We start from the raw sequence: 15945 nt of genomic DNA on the forward strand, positions 1-15945 counted from the left end.
TTGGCCAAGTTGAACCTAGTGGCACAGGCCTATCAACCCAGGCTAAAGCAAGAAGATTGAAAATTCAAAGCCACCCTGGGCTACAGAGTGGGTTCAATGCCTGCCTGTGCAACTTAGTGAGACCCTGTCTCAAAAAGAAAATGGGAGGGGAGCTGAGGATGTAGCTCAGTGGTAGAACACCTGCCTATCTGCTAACCTGCACGCACAAGGCCCTGGGTTAAGCCTGTGGTATTCTGTCATGCACTACAAAAGCGGGGAGGGGGCTTATTGACTAGATGTAGATGTGCTCCAAGACTGCACAGTCATAGGAGAGCTGACAGGTGGACTCAGTCTCTTACGGCTTGGGTCTTTTCACAGGCTATTTGAATAGCCTTGAAACTAAGCAGCTAGTTCTCTGCTGAGCAAGAGAGCTGAGAGAGAAGTCAAGGAGAGAAGCCACCATGTCTTCCAAGACTTACTAGGAAGCCACACACTGTTCTTCCTATAACAGCAGTCAGTGTGGAAAGAGGCCCCAAAGGAGCAAGATCACCAAAGTGCAGCCACTGGAGGCCAACCTGGAATCGGGGTCCCATGATACCATAGGTAGCCTGATTCTTCTCTGCTGCTGTAGACATTCCTATGTCCAGGCTCCCATGATGCCATAGGTAGCCTGATTCTTCTCTGCCACTGTAGACATTCCTATGTCCAGGCTCCCATGATGCCATTTGTAGCCTGATTCTGCTCTGCTGCTGTAGACATTCCTATGTCCAGGCTGATTCCCACATAACTGGCTTAGAGCACATGACAAGTCCCACTTTCCACCTGAAATGATCAAATGATAATGCCAAATTCTTCCACCAAATAGAAATCTAATTAATGATCTTGGCAAGACTTCAGAAAAACATCCACCAGACAGGGTTTAGAGGGAGGGAGGGAGAGAGAGAAGAAGGGAGAGAGAGAGGGAGAGAAAAAGAAATTAAGCAAGCTTTCTGATAAAGCTTTTCTCTCCCAGATATTAACGACTGGATGTCTATGATTGTCCTCCAGTTATTTAATAGCCGCTCTCCAGCTCTCCCTAGTTCCTGTGGTTTGACCACATCTACATCAGGAAATGCTGTTGGTTTGACACCTTCCATCAGGCTTCTTTCTCATTCACACTCCTGGACTCCAGGCAATATTTATGACAATCCAAAGAAGTCAGGATGTCATCCCACTTGGGAAGCCTTTGAAATGTTGGAAGACATTTAAATGCAAATCCACCAGGGATGCAGCTCCGTAGGTAGATCAGCCAGCTGTACCAGCTACCCTCAGTTCAGTCCCCAGCAGCCCCTAGAATGGAGCAGTGGAAGCACATAGGCATGTAATCCATGTTTCTCTGGCGATGGATGCTGGAGGACCAGGACTCCCACAAAGCTCCATTATAACAGACTTAACAGACAGTAAGTAAACAACCCCATGGATCTTCTTCATCTACATACCGAAGCTGTCCCTCAGGCTTGAACCGAACCAACTTGCCCACTCACTCACACCTTCTACAAAGCCAGCGTGACTATTAAGTCCCAAGCAGAATGGAGCCACCCCCAATCTGCTCCCTTCCCCTCCTCTTCCGCAACCAGCGGAAAGGAAATGGGTAAAAATCTTACTAAAATCAGAGCTAGAGAGGTTCAGAGCAGCAGGCCTCTGTGTGAAGTGGTAGCACGAACAAGCATCCCTCTACACGGTCACTGGGAAAGACAGAGCAAGCTCTGCTGCTCCAGAGGACCATACCCAAATCCATCTTAGAGTTTCAGCCTCTCTCTCAGGCTCTGGATCCATCTCCAGCTCTTAGTCTCTGTCTTTCTCCTCCCTCCCTCCTCTCATCTTCCTCACCTCCATTTACCCTCTTCCTCCTTCTTATACCCTCTTTCCTTTTTCTCTTCCTCATCTCCCCTTTCTCTCTCTTCTCCTTTCCCTCCATCCCCTGCTCAGTTCACTATGCCTGTCTGTCTGTCTGTCTGTCCCCCCTCCCATCTCCCATAGTCAATGATCTTTAATGTTTCTCACTAACTATAAAGGAATCAGTAAGATGTATCCCAGGTCCGGAATGGTCTGCCCCCGCCCCTACTTCATCTCACCCCTGACCTTCCACTGCCCCCAGCCCAGCCTCACTCACTTCACTGAACATCTTAACAGCCCACACTCCTTCTGCAGGCTAACTCCTTGCACATACTATTTCCTTTGATGGGACCATTCTGTGATTTATGATTTTAATTCTGTTGGGATTCAGACCTGAGACAATCGGCTGACGTGCCTATTTAACATACCAGAGCAGACCTAGCCTCTAGGTTCTCAAGCATCCCTCGGTCCCTACCCCTTGCAGGTATGGCTGGCATACCCCACCCTCTGTCCTGAACTTTCTAGCACAGGGGCTGGGCTTCCCGTCCTCAAGACGCTCTTCCCTATGTAATCCAGATATTTTGTACTTTCTCTCTCTCTCTCTCTCTCTCTCTCTTTCTCTCTCTCTCTCTCTCTCTCTCTCTCTCTCTCTGCATGTGTGTGCTCTTTTTTTCTCTCTTTCTCTTCCCCTTCCCCTCTGTCTCCCTCTCCATGGTGACTTCTCTGACCTCTCCCTATGAGGTTGATGAACCCACCGTAGAGCTGTTTCCAAATAATTCTGCCTTCATATACTTCAATTTGCCTTGAACTGGCTCACTTCATTGGTGGAGAATAACTTATCAAACTCCTTTCCGCTCTTCAGATCTCCATCACTTTTCTTTCCTGCCATCCATTAGCTGAGAGCACTTGCCACAACAGAATTACATATTTACATGTATGGTTTTAGAGTCAATAACTATCTCATCTCTTTTGTTCACTTTGTCCCTGTAACTCAGCACAGTGCCCGGAAACATACGAATGTTTATAAGTGGATTATTCATTGAATGGATCCATTCCACGTGGTCAGAACTGACATGAACTTTTTTAACATCAAACCAGCTGTGTTGTTCAATCCTGATCTTCTCTACCCTCCCCATCATAGAGGAGAAATAGGAGACCACTCACCTCCCCACCCAGCAATCGTAAGGGTACAGTGAGGGATAGAGCATGTGTGTTTGAGAGCAGACTGCTCTGGTGTTCTGAGGCCAGCTCGGCTTTTGTACCTCTTTCTCCACCTAATTTAGTCTCCACACTTTCTCTTCACACTGCATATGAATTTGTCGTGGTTTTCTGGGTCAGCTGAAGGCTGAGTGTCCTGAAAGCCCTGTCCCCAGGACCCCACTGGGACTGCTGTAAAATGTACTCATGATGTTCAGTACAGTCAGTAGATGCTACCAAATGTCCCACCTTCATCAGGACAAGCCCTCTCAGTGAACCCTTCAGCCAATCTTCTGTACCGTAACACCAAAGCCAGCATCCTCCCCCTCAGCAGCAGCAGTCAATCCCTCAAGTCTTGATAGCAGACCTAGCAGATAGCCGTTTGCTGCCGTCCTTGGAAATGGCTCCTTCTAAGAGGGCCCACCTCACACAGCCTTAACTGGGACAGGAAACTAATTGAGTTTTAAGGTTAGGTTGTTGTTGCCTTTTGAGACAAGTTCTCATTTAGCCCAATCTGACCTTAACTCACTACAAAGCCAAAAATGACCTTGAATTCACAATCCTCTGCTTCCACCTCCTAAGTACTGGGATTACTGTATCAGTGCACTGGCTTTATGCAGTACTGGAGATTAACCCTGGGGTTTCATGCATGCTAGGCAAACACTCCACCAACCGAGGTTCTTAATTTATTATTTTTTTCACATAATAAAATATATTTGAACCAATTTCTCTGGCAAATATTCTTTCTCCATCATATGCTTAGATGATTTAAACTTTCTGGCAACTTTTGCTATGACCCTGCTTCACTGAAGAAGCTGAGCACACAACACAGACTCCCAGGATGCCAAGGTCCAAAAACTCTGGAAGAGAAAACAATCTGTGTTTATTTCTATCTTCAAAGATTTGCTCCAATGACAGCACTTAGGGTGTCAAGTCAGAGTGAACCCTCTATTTCTGGAACTTTGCTATTAAGAGCAGTTCACCCACCTTGCTCTCCTACCCAGCTCAGACCACAGCAGCAGCACCTATAACATTGAGGTCATTTTTATCTGTGAATCCTCCTTCCCACGAGACCACAAAAGATTCTCAAGCCCAAGCCCATGACTTGGTTGCCTTTGTCTTGGGAACTGTGCTGGCACATGAAACACAGTCAGACACTTGATGACAGATGAGTCATTGCCTCAGAAAAGGCCATGGAGCCAGGAGGTGGGCCAGTGGGGAAGCGCTTGCTGCATAGCATGAGGACCTGGGTTTGACCCCAGAACCACACAGAATCTGGGCATGGCCATGCCTATATATTAACCTAAGCACTCGGAGGGAGGAACAGGAGCCTCCTGGGGATCACTGGCCAATAAGCCTAGAGGAAATGGTGGCTTCTGAGTTCAGTAAGAGACTGTCACAAATAATATTAATAATAATGTGTTAAAGCAACTGAGGAAAACACTTGGATTTGACCTCTGACTTCCACACCATCTTGCATTGATGATCTCGCCAGCACACCCCCCCACACACACACACACAAACACCACATCCACACACACAAGACATCCATATCTGGAACTTTCTAACACTGTCTCCTACAGTCCATAACACATGACCTGGGCAGCTCAGTCAATACACCAGAGTGAATCACAGGGACACTGTTTACTAATACATGTCAGCTAGCAGGTCTGGAGGTTTCTTGTGATGGGCATGAACTTCCAGATGCAATGATTATCCAGGGTCAGAGCCATAAAACGAGGCTTTTGAAACCCACAGGGGTGCCTTATTTAAATACTTTTTAATCAATACAGGAGGCAAAAAAACCAGTATAATTACTAAAAGATTCAGAGAGAAAGAGAGAACACTAGAGAATAAAAGGTATTTTTTAACTTGTTGAGACAAGTTCTCACTATTTAGCCCTGGCTGTCCTGCAACTCACTATATAGACCAGGCTGGCCTAGAACTCACAATGCCTTTGCCTCCCAAGTGCTGGGATTAAAGGAACACAATTATGAAAAATGCTTTTGGATATGAATCTTAGCTCCTACTTTTGCTAAGGACCACTCTTATGTCTCTCTAGGCCAGTGGTTCTCATCCTTCCTAATGCTGCAACCCTTTAACACAGTTCCTCATGTTGTGATGATCCCCAACCATAAAATCATTCCACTGCTACTTCATAACTATAATCTTGCTACTGTTACAAATCCTAATGTAAATATCTGTGTTTTCTGGTGGTCTTAGGTGACCCCTGGGAGAAGATCTTTTGCTCCCAAGGGGTTACAACCCACAGCATGAGAACCATTGCTCCAGGTGCTCCTGCATCTGTAAGGAGACATTTTTCTTTTCCAGGTACCTGTTTAGAAACTCCACAGTTAATCCACTGCTCAAGAGCTGTCATTCAATATAAATTGATTTCTGTTTTGGAGTTAAAATGCTAAGGAAATTCGTTTTCATGGCTCCCCCTGGCTAACCTGGCTCTCTTAGAGAAGAAAGCAATGAAATTTTTATACTGAATTATAGTATGTCTGAAGAAAGGCAAGTCCACAGATCCCAAGATTAACACTGGATTTCCCACGTGACTCTTGGCTGACCTGCCACTTGGAAAGAACCTGCTCAGAGACTGGCTTCAACTCTGAGTTCCTGGACCTCCTTCCCTCAGTAGTGAGTGGACTGTGATCAGAGAATAACCAAATCAACCCTTTCCTCCCCAAGCTGCCTTTGGTCACGGTCTTCATCATAGCAAAAGAAACTAGGACACAGAGTCATGATGATACTTCTGCTATGGGATATGAGCTGTCCCCCGCATCCCGTTTGTTAAAGCCTAGGTCATTAGCTGATGGCACTAGGACACGGGGTCATGATAACACTTCTGCTGTGGTTGGGATATGTGCTGTTCCCTCATCCTATTTGTTAAAGCCTAGGTCATCAGCTGATGGTACTATTTGGGGAGATCCAGAAACTACAGGCTGAGGGCCTAGCCTGAGAAGTCAGTTACTGTGAGCAGGTCCTTGGAGGCACCTCGTATCTGACTCCTCCAGTCTTCTCCTCTCATCTGCCATGATTGAAGACATTCCACTCATCCACAGGTACAATGTTCCAACTGAGCACATGAGGTCCAGAATCCGTGAACCAAACCCTCTGAAATCTTTCATCTTTTCAGGTGTTCTCTCAAGTACACACAAGTAGCGGGCATAAGTAATGTCAGCACTACCACGCATATACACACAACAGCTCTTTGAACCACTTCTTAATATCGTGAGGCTAAAGGCCTCACTTAAATGGTTCTTGTGATCCCAGACATGCTTTGCTTTTGACAGTTGGTTTCATTTGAACTGAGATCCAAACCCAGTCCTTGCATTGGAATGGCCCCTACCTCTTAAACCACTCCTTACCCATAATCACCGCCATGTTTCCCAGTCCCAGTCCAGACATACAACTCCCTTTCCACACTGCTGATGCTCTATTCAGAACAAACACATCCACAGCCCTGTGTCTGAACAATATTCACAGTCCAACTTGGACATCGCCCTGTCATGAAATATTCCCAGCTGCTACCATCCCCACTCCCCAGACTATGCTGTGTCTCTCTCACACTTCTTCTATAGCATGTCGTCTCCACCTTCCCAGGACGCTCACTCCTCCCTGTAACTGGCCTCAGTGTTACTTGTCTCAGCTCCCATCTCCCAGTGGAACAGATTCTGCTGGTTTTATCTTTGTAGCCATCAAGGAACCAAGCACCACTGTGTGCCCTCAGCAAATGCTCAGTAAGTCAATGTGTTCATCTTGTATCTGAAAACAACACTGAGCAGGGGCTGGAGAAATGGCTCGGGTTCAGAGCATTTGTTGTCCTTGCAGAGGACCCGGGTTGGGTTCCTAACACTACATGGCAGTTCATAACTCCAGTTCCAGGGGGTCTAATGCCCTCTTCTGACCTCTATGGGCACATAGACACGCATGTGACACACATGCATACATGTAGGCAAAACACTCATGAACATAACATAAAAATAAATATAAAACAAAGTCAATACAAAGGTCAAATTCCCCATTTAAAAGAATGATATAAATAGAAATAACAGGGATGCCAAGGGCAGTCTCCCTCAGTTTAGCTCTCCCTCTTCTCCCTCATCCATTCACTTGGGGCTCTGCTATGTGTTACGCATTTAGAAAGAGTCTAACAACAAAAAGGACATATTTCTTGATGCAAAAATAAAAATGCTTTTTTCCCATCCTCAAACTAGATGCTGAGTTAGTCAAAGTGAACTGGGAACACGATAAGATTTGTTCTGGTAAGGAATAATCTTTCCACAAGTGGAATCCTCCAACACTCCAAGACCACTTTGGGATAGTCAGGGCCTGACCCCTCTTTTAGTGTGTCCATCCCTCTAACCCACAATATTTAACCCCCCCCCCGGGATATCAAGTGGAAAACAAAAGTGTTCCTTAAGACGGCAGGAAAGATAAAGCCAAGAATTAAATCTCTAACAATGCTAACTCTCTGCATACTGTGAAGAACAGGAGGCGGCACAGGAAGTGTTTGTGTGTGTGTACATGTGTGTGCACTCAAGTGTGTGGGAGCGCACATCTCAAGCTCAAGTGAGGAGCTAGCTACTTTGTTTTTGAGAGAAGGTCTCTCACTGATCTTGAACTCACCATGCAGGTAGCTTTCCTGGTCTGGAAGCCCCAGGGATCTGTCTATTTCCACCTGACCAGCACTGGGATTCCAAGAGCAGACCACCATGCTCAACTTTTTTACATGGGTTCTGGAGAACAAACAGGTCTTCACTCTTACACCACAAGTGCTTCACTAACTGAGCTCTCTCTCCAGCCCCAGAATCTCTCTTGAGGGAGCTGGATTTGAGTTGACCCTCTGCTCCAAGAAAGCTTATGAAACTATTTCTCTTCTTGATAGAGAAAGGAAGGTTAGAGATGAGAAATAGAAGCCAACCCCATCACCATTGTGGTGTGGGACAATGTTCATTGTAATCCCATGCCAGCAGTGATTCATATCCCCCAACTAACCCCTGGATCCAACCATCGCACCAAATTAAAGTAGAAAGAGGACATTTCCATTTTAAAAATGGAAACCTATAAAAGAACTGTCAGAGAACACTGTAGGGAACCAAGGAGGCAAAGCCCTGGACAGTTCTTTAGAAGATTCACAGAGACCCTTGCAACCACCTATGCAGAACACTCTCCATCAGAAGGGACAGGGAACAGGCCACATGACAGCTGGACCCACCATAGCTCTGCAGGGGAGGTCTGGCTCATTCTGCAGAACCAGGAAGCCACACACAACCAAGGCACTGGTGAACTCCTATCTGCTGAGCCAGATGGCTGTTTGTGTCTATGAAAAAAGAAAGATTATCCAGGATCCGTTTGGAATATCAGTAAAAGGTTCTTGGTGCAATCTGCCAGTTTTCACCAAGAGTTCCACTGACTTAAGACATTCAGTGCTCGGGCTCAGGCCAGATAAGGTGCCTTGCAATTGGCAGCAATGAAACAGCCTTTTAGAGTGTCTGGCTTGAGGCAGTGGCAAAAGTTATAAAAACTGACGAGAGGAGGTTGGGCTCCTAAGATTTTCCAAGGAAATGAACGTTGTCATGCAATTCACTTCCTTATAGAAATGTCAGCTTTTAGTCATCGTCTAAGACGAGGCCTTCCCAAGGCTGAATACACGTGAACAAATTTGAGAGATAGTCTTTACCAAATTAAAAGACTGTATTTGATCCCTTCATATCCAAATACTTAACAGAATATTCTTACCAATCTATACCAGCATGTTATAAACAATGTAACAGAAAGACATCTCTTGTTACTAAATTTACATTTAATAAATTGGGGGAGGAGAAGGCAAGATGGCTCAGTGGGTAAGGCCATTTACTGCCAAGTCTTAGGACCTAAGTTTCCTTCCTAGATATGGAAAGGAGAACTATCTTCCAGAAGTTGTTCTCTGGCCTGCACACTTTTGCTATGGGAGGCACCACCCCTCCCCCACTGCACCCCCAAACCTCACACACAAATAGATGTAATACATTCTGATAAAAAAAAAAAAATTGTGTCACATTTTTTCAGCAGACATTTTAGAAGCAAAATTACCAAGAAACTCAAACATACTCAGACTCCTTTTTCAGAAGCTGCATAGGAACTTACAGAGCTGGGGCATCCTCTACCACATCTCTCTCTTACCACCAGTGGGAAACCCCAGCAGTAATGATGTGACCAAGCTAGGAGGGAGTTTGTCCTCTGCCATCTCTGACTCTGAAGATACTACAGATGTGACTTCCAGGCCCTGTGCTGAGTTCAAGAGCTAGAACCACAAGCCATGGACCTGCGAGTGGATTATGTTTGTACTGTATGCCTCCTGTTATTTGAGGGGTTTGTTTCTTTGTCTGTTGTTTTAGCAACGCTTAAAAGTCTAGAGGCCTCACATCAACACCCATCCTTGAAAGTTGAAATAGGAGAACCAATTAGATTACTGCCACTTCCTAAATCATTCCAGCCTCCAGCTGTATTATAAATACTTGTCTTTCTACCCGCCAGTGAGTGCAGCTCTCATCCCTTATCAAGGAAGTGTCTTTTTACAGCAATGAATGCTATAACAGGGATCCACAGCTGGTCAAAAGGCAGAGTATAAGTGGCTGTCCCAGTTCCGTTTGGGGCATCTGTAACAACGCCTTGACTCCTAGGGTTCAGGGAACGTTTGAGGGTGTGAGAGGGTTAAAGTGTGTGAAGGAGGACTGCTGTGAGATAGTGCCTTCTAGACATGACAGGGATGCTGCACCCATGAGCCTTCAGCAACAAGGTCACTTGCACAAAAGCACACCAGTCAACATTCCAACGTGGAAGTGGAGAATCTAACAAGCTCCCATTCCTGAATGAAAAGCTACAGACAGTTAATAGCTACTGAGGAGGGAGAATCTGTTTTCTCCAGAGACTACCTCCTAATAGATCTTCCAGGTCTAAGTGGTCAGCCCTTAACACTTGTACACAGGGAACACTAATTGTACTCAGTATGTAGTATGTACATGTAACAATATATATGTAACAGATATTACAATATATAATTATATATGCTTTAGATAACATATAATTATATTAACAATATTATATAATGATAATAATTATAGAATGAGATGTCATGATTTCAAGAGGGGATGGTCAGGGAAATTCAGGAGAAGCTGAAGAGGGGAGAGAGGAGTGGAAATTATGTCCACAACACACACTCAGAGACGCAGCTGGCGGATAGAGCAGACAGGCACACTCTGAAACCTATCACATTTCCCATCAGCCCCAGCTGTCCCCATCACTGGGGTGCTCTGCTCATCAGTGCTTCCTGTTTGGCCTCAGAAGTGCTTGAGTTTGCTGCTTCTCATCTCACCAGAAAGAAAAGGTCTAGATAAAAACACCCCCTGTGCCAACCTAAAGGAGTGTCCATTACAGCAGGGCATGATGGAAACCCAGGGTTCAGTCAAAACCCAAAGGTGTGAGTTACTCCTAGGTGTGTAGTTGTGGGTAGGAGAATGGGATGGGGACAGGGACACAGAGGCAGCAAGGGTAGTTCACAGGTGAGAGGGTACTGGGGAGGCCGACGAAGCGGGAGGCAGTCATTCCTGAGAAGTGAGGAGGCTGAGAAGTGAGGAGGCTGAGAAGTGAGGAGGTCACCAATGCTTTCCCCAGGGGACTTCTGTTGCCTGCCATGTAAACAATTTTGAATTTCAGTCTGGAATGGTGGAGTGCCAGGCAAATATTTAAGACCAAGACCAATTGGAAATTATTGTTTCCCAGAGAAAGATACTGGTGGTGATGTACATGTATTTGATTTTATGTATATGAATGTTTTGTCTTCATGTATATATGTACACCGAGTACACATTAGATGACCGTGGGGGTCATAAGGGGGCACTGGATCTCCTGGAAATAGAGTTACAGATGATTGTGGGCCATCATGTGTGTGGGGGAAATTAAGCTCAGACCCTCTAAAAGAACAAGTATTCTAAACTGCAGATCCATCTCTCCTTCTCCCAGTTATTCCTGAATTAGTGTTTTTTACAAAAACAGTCTATGAGCAGAAAAGTCACAATTCAATAGCCTGGCCTTGGTTGGTGATCCTCAACTCCATACAACAAGGACACGTTCTCTCAGCTGCCGCCTTTCCCTTCCCCACTTAGACATCTATGCCAGCCAACCTAGAAGCTCCCAACTAAACATTCTATACGTGGTACACGCTTGATTTGTCTTCTGGCCCAACAACTACAAACACTGCTGGCCAGTACCCCCAAATGGGTCTCCTGCCACATTCCACATTAAACTTGTGTAATGGTGCAGGCCCTATGGATGATAAGCTGTGGTGTGCTCCGAAGGCAAATCACTTGAGCCTATACTGTTGAGGTAATAGAATGTGAAGACCAACAGCAAGGATACTCTGTTGCCCAGATACAAAGATACAGAAGACAGACATTTCCCCTCAAGAGACAACTAAGTCAGTTCTACTTGTCCCCCCCTCAAATTAAAATCAAATCGAAAGGGCAGGAGGGCAAACCAACAAGAGGCCTTTTTAAAGTATCTCTGAGTTATGCTAAGCCCAAGCAGGCAGTTTCCCAGACTTCTCTGTTGTAATAACAACAAACTTATCTTTCACTTCTTGTCATTAGTAATTATCATGACATCATTGAGAGTCAGTGAACCACCACCACAGGGCTTAGCAGGGTCCGGTGGGGAGCTCCCACCCTCATCACTGCAGACTGAACGGTATGAAGAATCCTCTCCCCTGCACTTTGACCCTTTGTTTCAGGCTTTAAAAAATGTATACTCTGTAGTTCTCCATCCCTAAAGATGGCATGGTATTTTCAAAGCATTTCCCCTTCAACGGCCTAAGCATTTCTCCTGCACCAAAAGACTTCCACACAATTTACAACCCATTCGTAAGAGCCAAGAATTCAATTAAGGGGAAAACCTATCTTGGAAGAGTTGGGGCAATTTGGCCAATTAGCCCTCTTTTCAACTCCGCTGAGAAAAGGACATGAATTATCTAACGGAACACTGAGCAAAGTCCAAAGGAAGCAGCCGGGATGGGACAAAAGGTTCCAGAAATCCAGGTCCTATCTGCAACTCTGCGCATGAGTACAGATAGACTCCTAAGCACACAGTACCTTAGGGGCCGAAGCTTGAGGACATCCCCAGTCTAGCTTTCTACTCCACAAAGTCTGCAGAAGCTGAATCTACTCAACGCCTTAAAATCTCACCTTCTAAAGCATTGAGTCTTTATTGATGCTTGAGCTGATAGACTTAAAAAGTACAGGAGCTCAGCCACAAACTTGTCCCCTTGTCAACAAGCTCATCACCATGATGTGACGAAGCGAAGGGGAGTTGGCATGGGAGAGTGGGCATCACCTCTCATCTGGCTGCATCTTGGCACCCTCTGTGGGTAGCAGGCTCACCTTGGTTGCCTCCTCCACGCTTTCCCTGAGGGCCTGCAGCTCAGCATCGTACTGTTCCTTCAGCTTATCCATCTCCTGGTCATGGCTGGAGACCTCCTCCTTCAGGGCACCCTTCAAGGCAGTCAGCTCCCGCTCCCGCTTCCTCAAGAGATCTTCCTGCTCCTCTTTGGCAATGAGCAAATCTTGAAGGTCCTGCTTGGCCTGCAGGAGCTCCTGTGGGGGGAAGGACAATTGCAGAGCTGAAGAACAGGTATCTTTGCTAGTAGCCAGCATTGCCCCTCCAGACTGACCACCAGCTGTATGGCCACCTATCCTGTCCTGTCCACACTCTCCTTCCCGGATCACACAGATTTGGAGACAGTTAGCACTTCTCAGAACCATCATTACCTTGGGGCTTAAGTCTCAGTTTCTTTCCTTTTTTTGTTTGTTTCTTTGTTTGTTTGGAGACAGGGTTTCTCTGTATAGCCCTGGCTGTCCTGAAACTCACTCGGTAGACCAGGCTGGCCTCAAACTCAGAAGTCCACCTACCTCTGCCTCCCAAGTGCTAGGATTAAAGGCATGTGCCGCCACTGCCCAGCTCTTTCCATTTTCTTAATGATTACCTTTTATTTTATGTGCTTTCGTATTTTGCCTGGATGTATGTCTGTGTGATGGTATCAGATTTCTTGGAACTGGAGTTATACAGTTGTGAGCCGCCACCTGGGTACTGGGAATTGATCCCAGGTCCTCTGGAAGGGCAGTTAGTGTTCTTAACTGCTGGGCCATCTCTCCAGCCCCCGTGTCTTAGTTTCTTTGAGATTTAGCATTACTGAGTTCAGTGTCATGGCTTCAAGAGAGTTTTGTTTCTTATTTTGATTTTCTTTTGTCTGACAGGTTCTCATGTAGCACAAGCTAGCCTCAAACTTGCTCTGAAGCTAAGGATGACCCTGACCTTGGGCTTCTCCTTCCTCCATCTTCCAAGTGCTGGATTACAGTCATGCACCACAGCAACTGGCCAGTTGCAGTGGTGCTGGGGGTTAAGCCCAAAGTCTCGTACATGCTAAACAAGGAGTCTACCCAATGAGCACCCCCAGCCTGATGTATCTGTTTTTGCAACTCATTTCACTTCTGTCCCATGGCTCAGTATCCCTGCTACAGCCCTTACGTGGTACTGCTGCCCTAGAGCTGAGTTTACTCACTTCCTCATCTACTACCCATTCTCAGGATGCTGCATGTGGTTTGAGCCTATTCCTGCGCCTTAGTGCTCAGGACAGCTTTTCCTTTCTTTCTTGCCTGGGTAGAGCACAGCTTTCACGTGTTCCCCTCCCACTGTCAAGAGCTCACAAAGAGACACAAAACTGGAGCCAACAGTTCAGCTTCAAACCACATTCCTCAAGTCCAGGGGTGTCCTGCCAGCGGCTTGCCCTTCCTTTGTCCTGGATGCCCCACGCTCTGGTATCTCAGCACCCCACTGTGCACCAGGCCTTCCAAGGAGCTGTCAGCTACCCCACGTTCTCAGCCTTGGTTCCTTCCCATTTTCTGGACTCTTGCCTACCTGCCACCTTTACCACCAAACTTCTTCAAAGTGTGATTGTTTTACCATTTCTCGAGCTCCTTAATCACCTGCCACGTGGCTTTTGTGGTTCCCTATCAAGACAAGATCACAGAGTGTCCTCCTGCCAGCTTGCCTGCTTTCTCAGTTAACTTTCTTCATCATACAAATTCAGAGCCCAGACCATGAAATAGTGTTCCCCACATCCATGATGGATCTCCCCACCTTAATTTTTAAGAAAAAAACAAAGCTTAATCCCCTACAAACATGCCCACAGGACAACCTGAGATAGACAATTCCTCAATTGAGATTGTTCCCAGGTCATTCCAAGTTTGTCAAATTGACAATTAACCATCACACCTCCTCATCTCCCAGGTCCTTCCCTGGTACCATACTCTGGACTTCTCCTAGAGCCTCCCCATGTTTCCTTAAGCGTCTCCTCTCCCTGGAAATCACAGGACAGCACACTTCTTCCCGGCAGCCACTTTCTCCCCAAGAATCATGTCTAGCTTCTCTCATAATATCCCTAAGAATGAAATTTTGCAAACTTTCCTTTCCTTCAGCAAGTTCCTTGACTTTTTCCCCAATATTTGTTGTTGTTGTTGTTTTTAAAATGCCTCTCATCTTTTCCCTCCACCACCACTCTGGTGATCTGCTAATCATGAACTTCACACATTCCACACAAACCTCTGATTAAGTGTGATTACAGTTTTAGGAGAATCTAGCAGGAGCTTCCCTCCCTGCTTCCTTCCCTTGACCACCAGTTTTCAGAGCACAGGAATGCAGGAGCAGGGTGGAGACTGAATTCTCTCACAAGCATCAAGTCAGTTCTGTAACATCTAGACCCTTCCTCTCCTCTGTCCAGGTTAGCCCCTCATTCCCTTTGCTGGAGCACCCACCTGTTGGCACAGCTAGGCTCACAAAGGCAGGCTCTGAGCTGCCACCTCCTCCCCTCCCAGCCCCAGTCCCTCTGCCTTCTGCAAACTCTTTGAAGATGCAACATGGCTCTTCTGAGATATCTTCCCACAATTGCCTTCTAGAACAGTCTTCCACCCTCCCTCTGACACAGTTTGCACTCTTAACCCCACGATCTAGGTATTGTGCATTTTCTTTTGTGGTTGTTTTGTTTGTTTGTTTGTTTGTTTGTTTGTTTCACACAAAGTTTCACACATCTAAGGCTAGCCTTAAACTCTCAACACAGTGTGACCTTGAACATCTGATCCTCCTGACTCAGCCTCCTGGGTACTGGAATTAAAGGCATGTGCCAGCACACCCATTTTATACAGTGGTAGGGATGGAAGCCTGGGCTTCACACATGTTGAGCAAGCTCTCTACCAAGTGAACTACATCCCCAGCCTGTGCTCATCTCTCTTAAATCCTTAGAGAGATAAGCTCCTGGGAAAGATCTAGATCTGCTCTTTGACAGTTTTGACTGGATCAAGAGCAACTGGCAGCACTTTCCGTTCTGGGTGTGAATGAGTCACCCTGTTCCAAACAGCTGGAGTCTCAAGAGGCCAGGATTCTCTCAGTTCTCCCTTCCCCCACCTCCTGACTAAAAACACACTCTATTTCTTCTACTGAGCTCCTGGGGACTCAGAGCACTAGCTGCCACTGAGCCCCCAGATCTCTGAGAGGACAGGTTACTTGCCATTCAAGAGGTGTGTCACTGTGGAGGGAGGAGAAACCTTTGGACCATTTTTTTTCTTTTCTTTTCTTTTTGTTTTTTGTTTTTTTCCCCGAGACAGGGATTTTCTGTGTAGCTCTGGCTGTCCTGGAACTCACTCTGTAGACCAGGCTGGCCTCGAACTCAGAAATCCACCTGCCTCTGCCTCCCAAGTGCTGGGATCAAAGGCGTGCGCAACCACCACACAGCTGGACCAATTTTTTTAAATTAATTGTATCAGTATGTTTTCGTGAGATGCATGAGATGTGTATCTGTGT

General features: G+C 46.1%; 1 protein-coding gene across 1 annotated transcript in view; it reads right to left on the bottom strand.

Moving 5' to 3' along the window:
* Window positions 1–15945, bottom strand: part of Cgnl1 (cingulin like 1) — a 156730-nt gene that overhangs the window by 72998 nt on the left and 67787 nt on the right. Inside the window, exon 8 of the mRNA XM_031344064.1 lies at window positions 12474–12686. Within this exon, the coding sequence (XP_031199924.1) occupies window positions 12474–12686 (213 nt within the window). The remainder of the gene's footprint in view (window positions 1–12473; window positions 12687–15945) is intronic.

Source organism: Mastomys coucha, unplaced genomic scaffold (genome assembly GCF_008632895.1).
Source record: "Mastomys coucha isolate ucsf_1 unplaced genomic scaffold, UCSF_Mcou_1 pScaffold23, whole genome shotgun sequence".
In the NCBI taxonomy this organism is placed as follows: domain Eukaryota; kingdom Metazoa; phylum Chordata; class Mammalia; order Rodentia; family Muridae; genus Mastomys; species Mastomys coucha.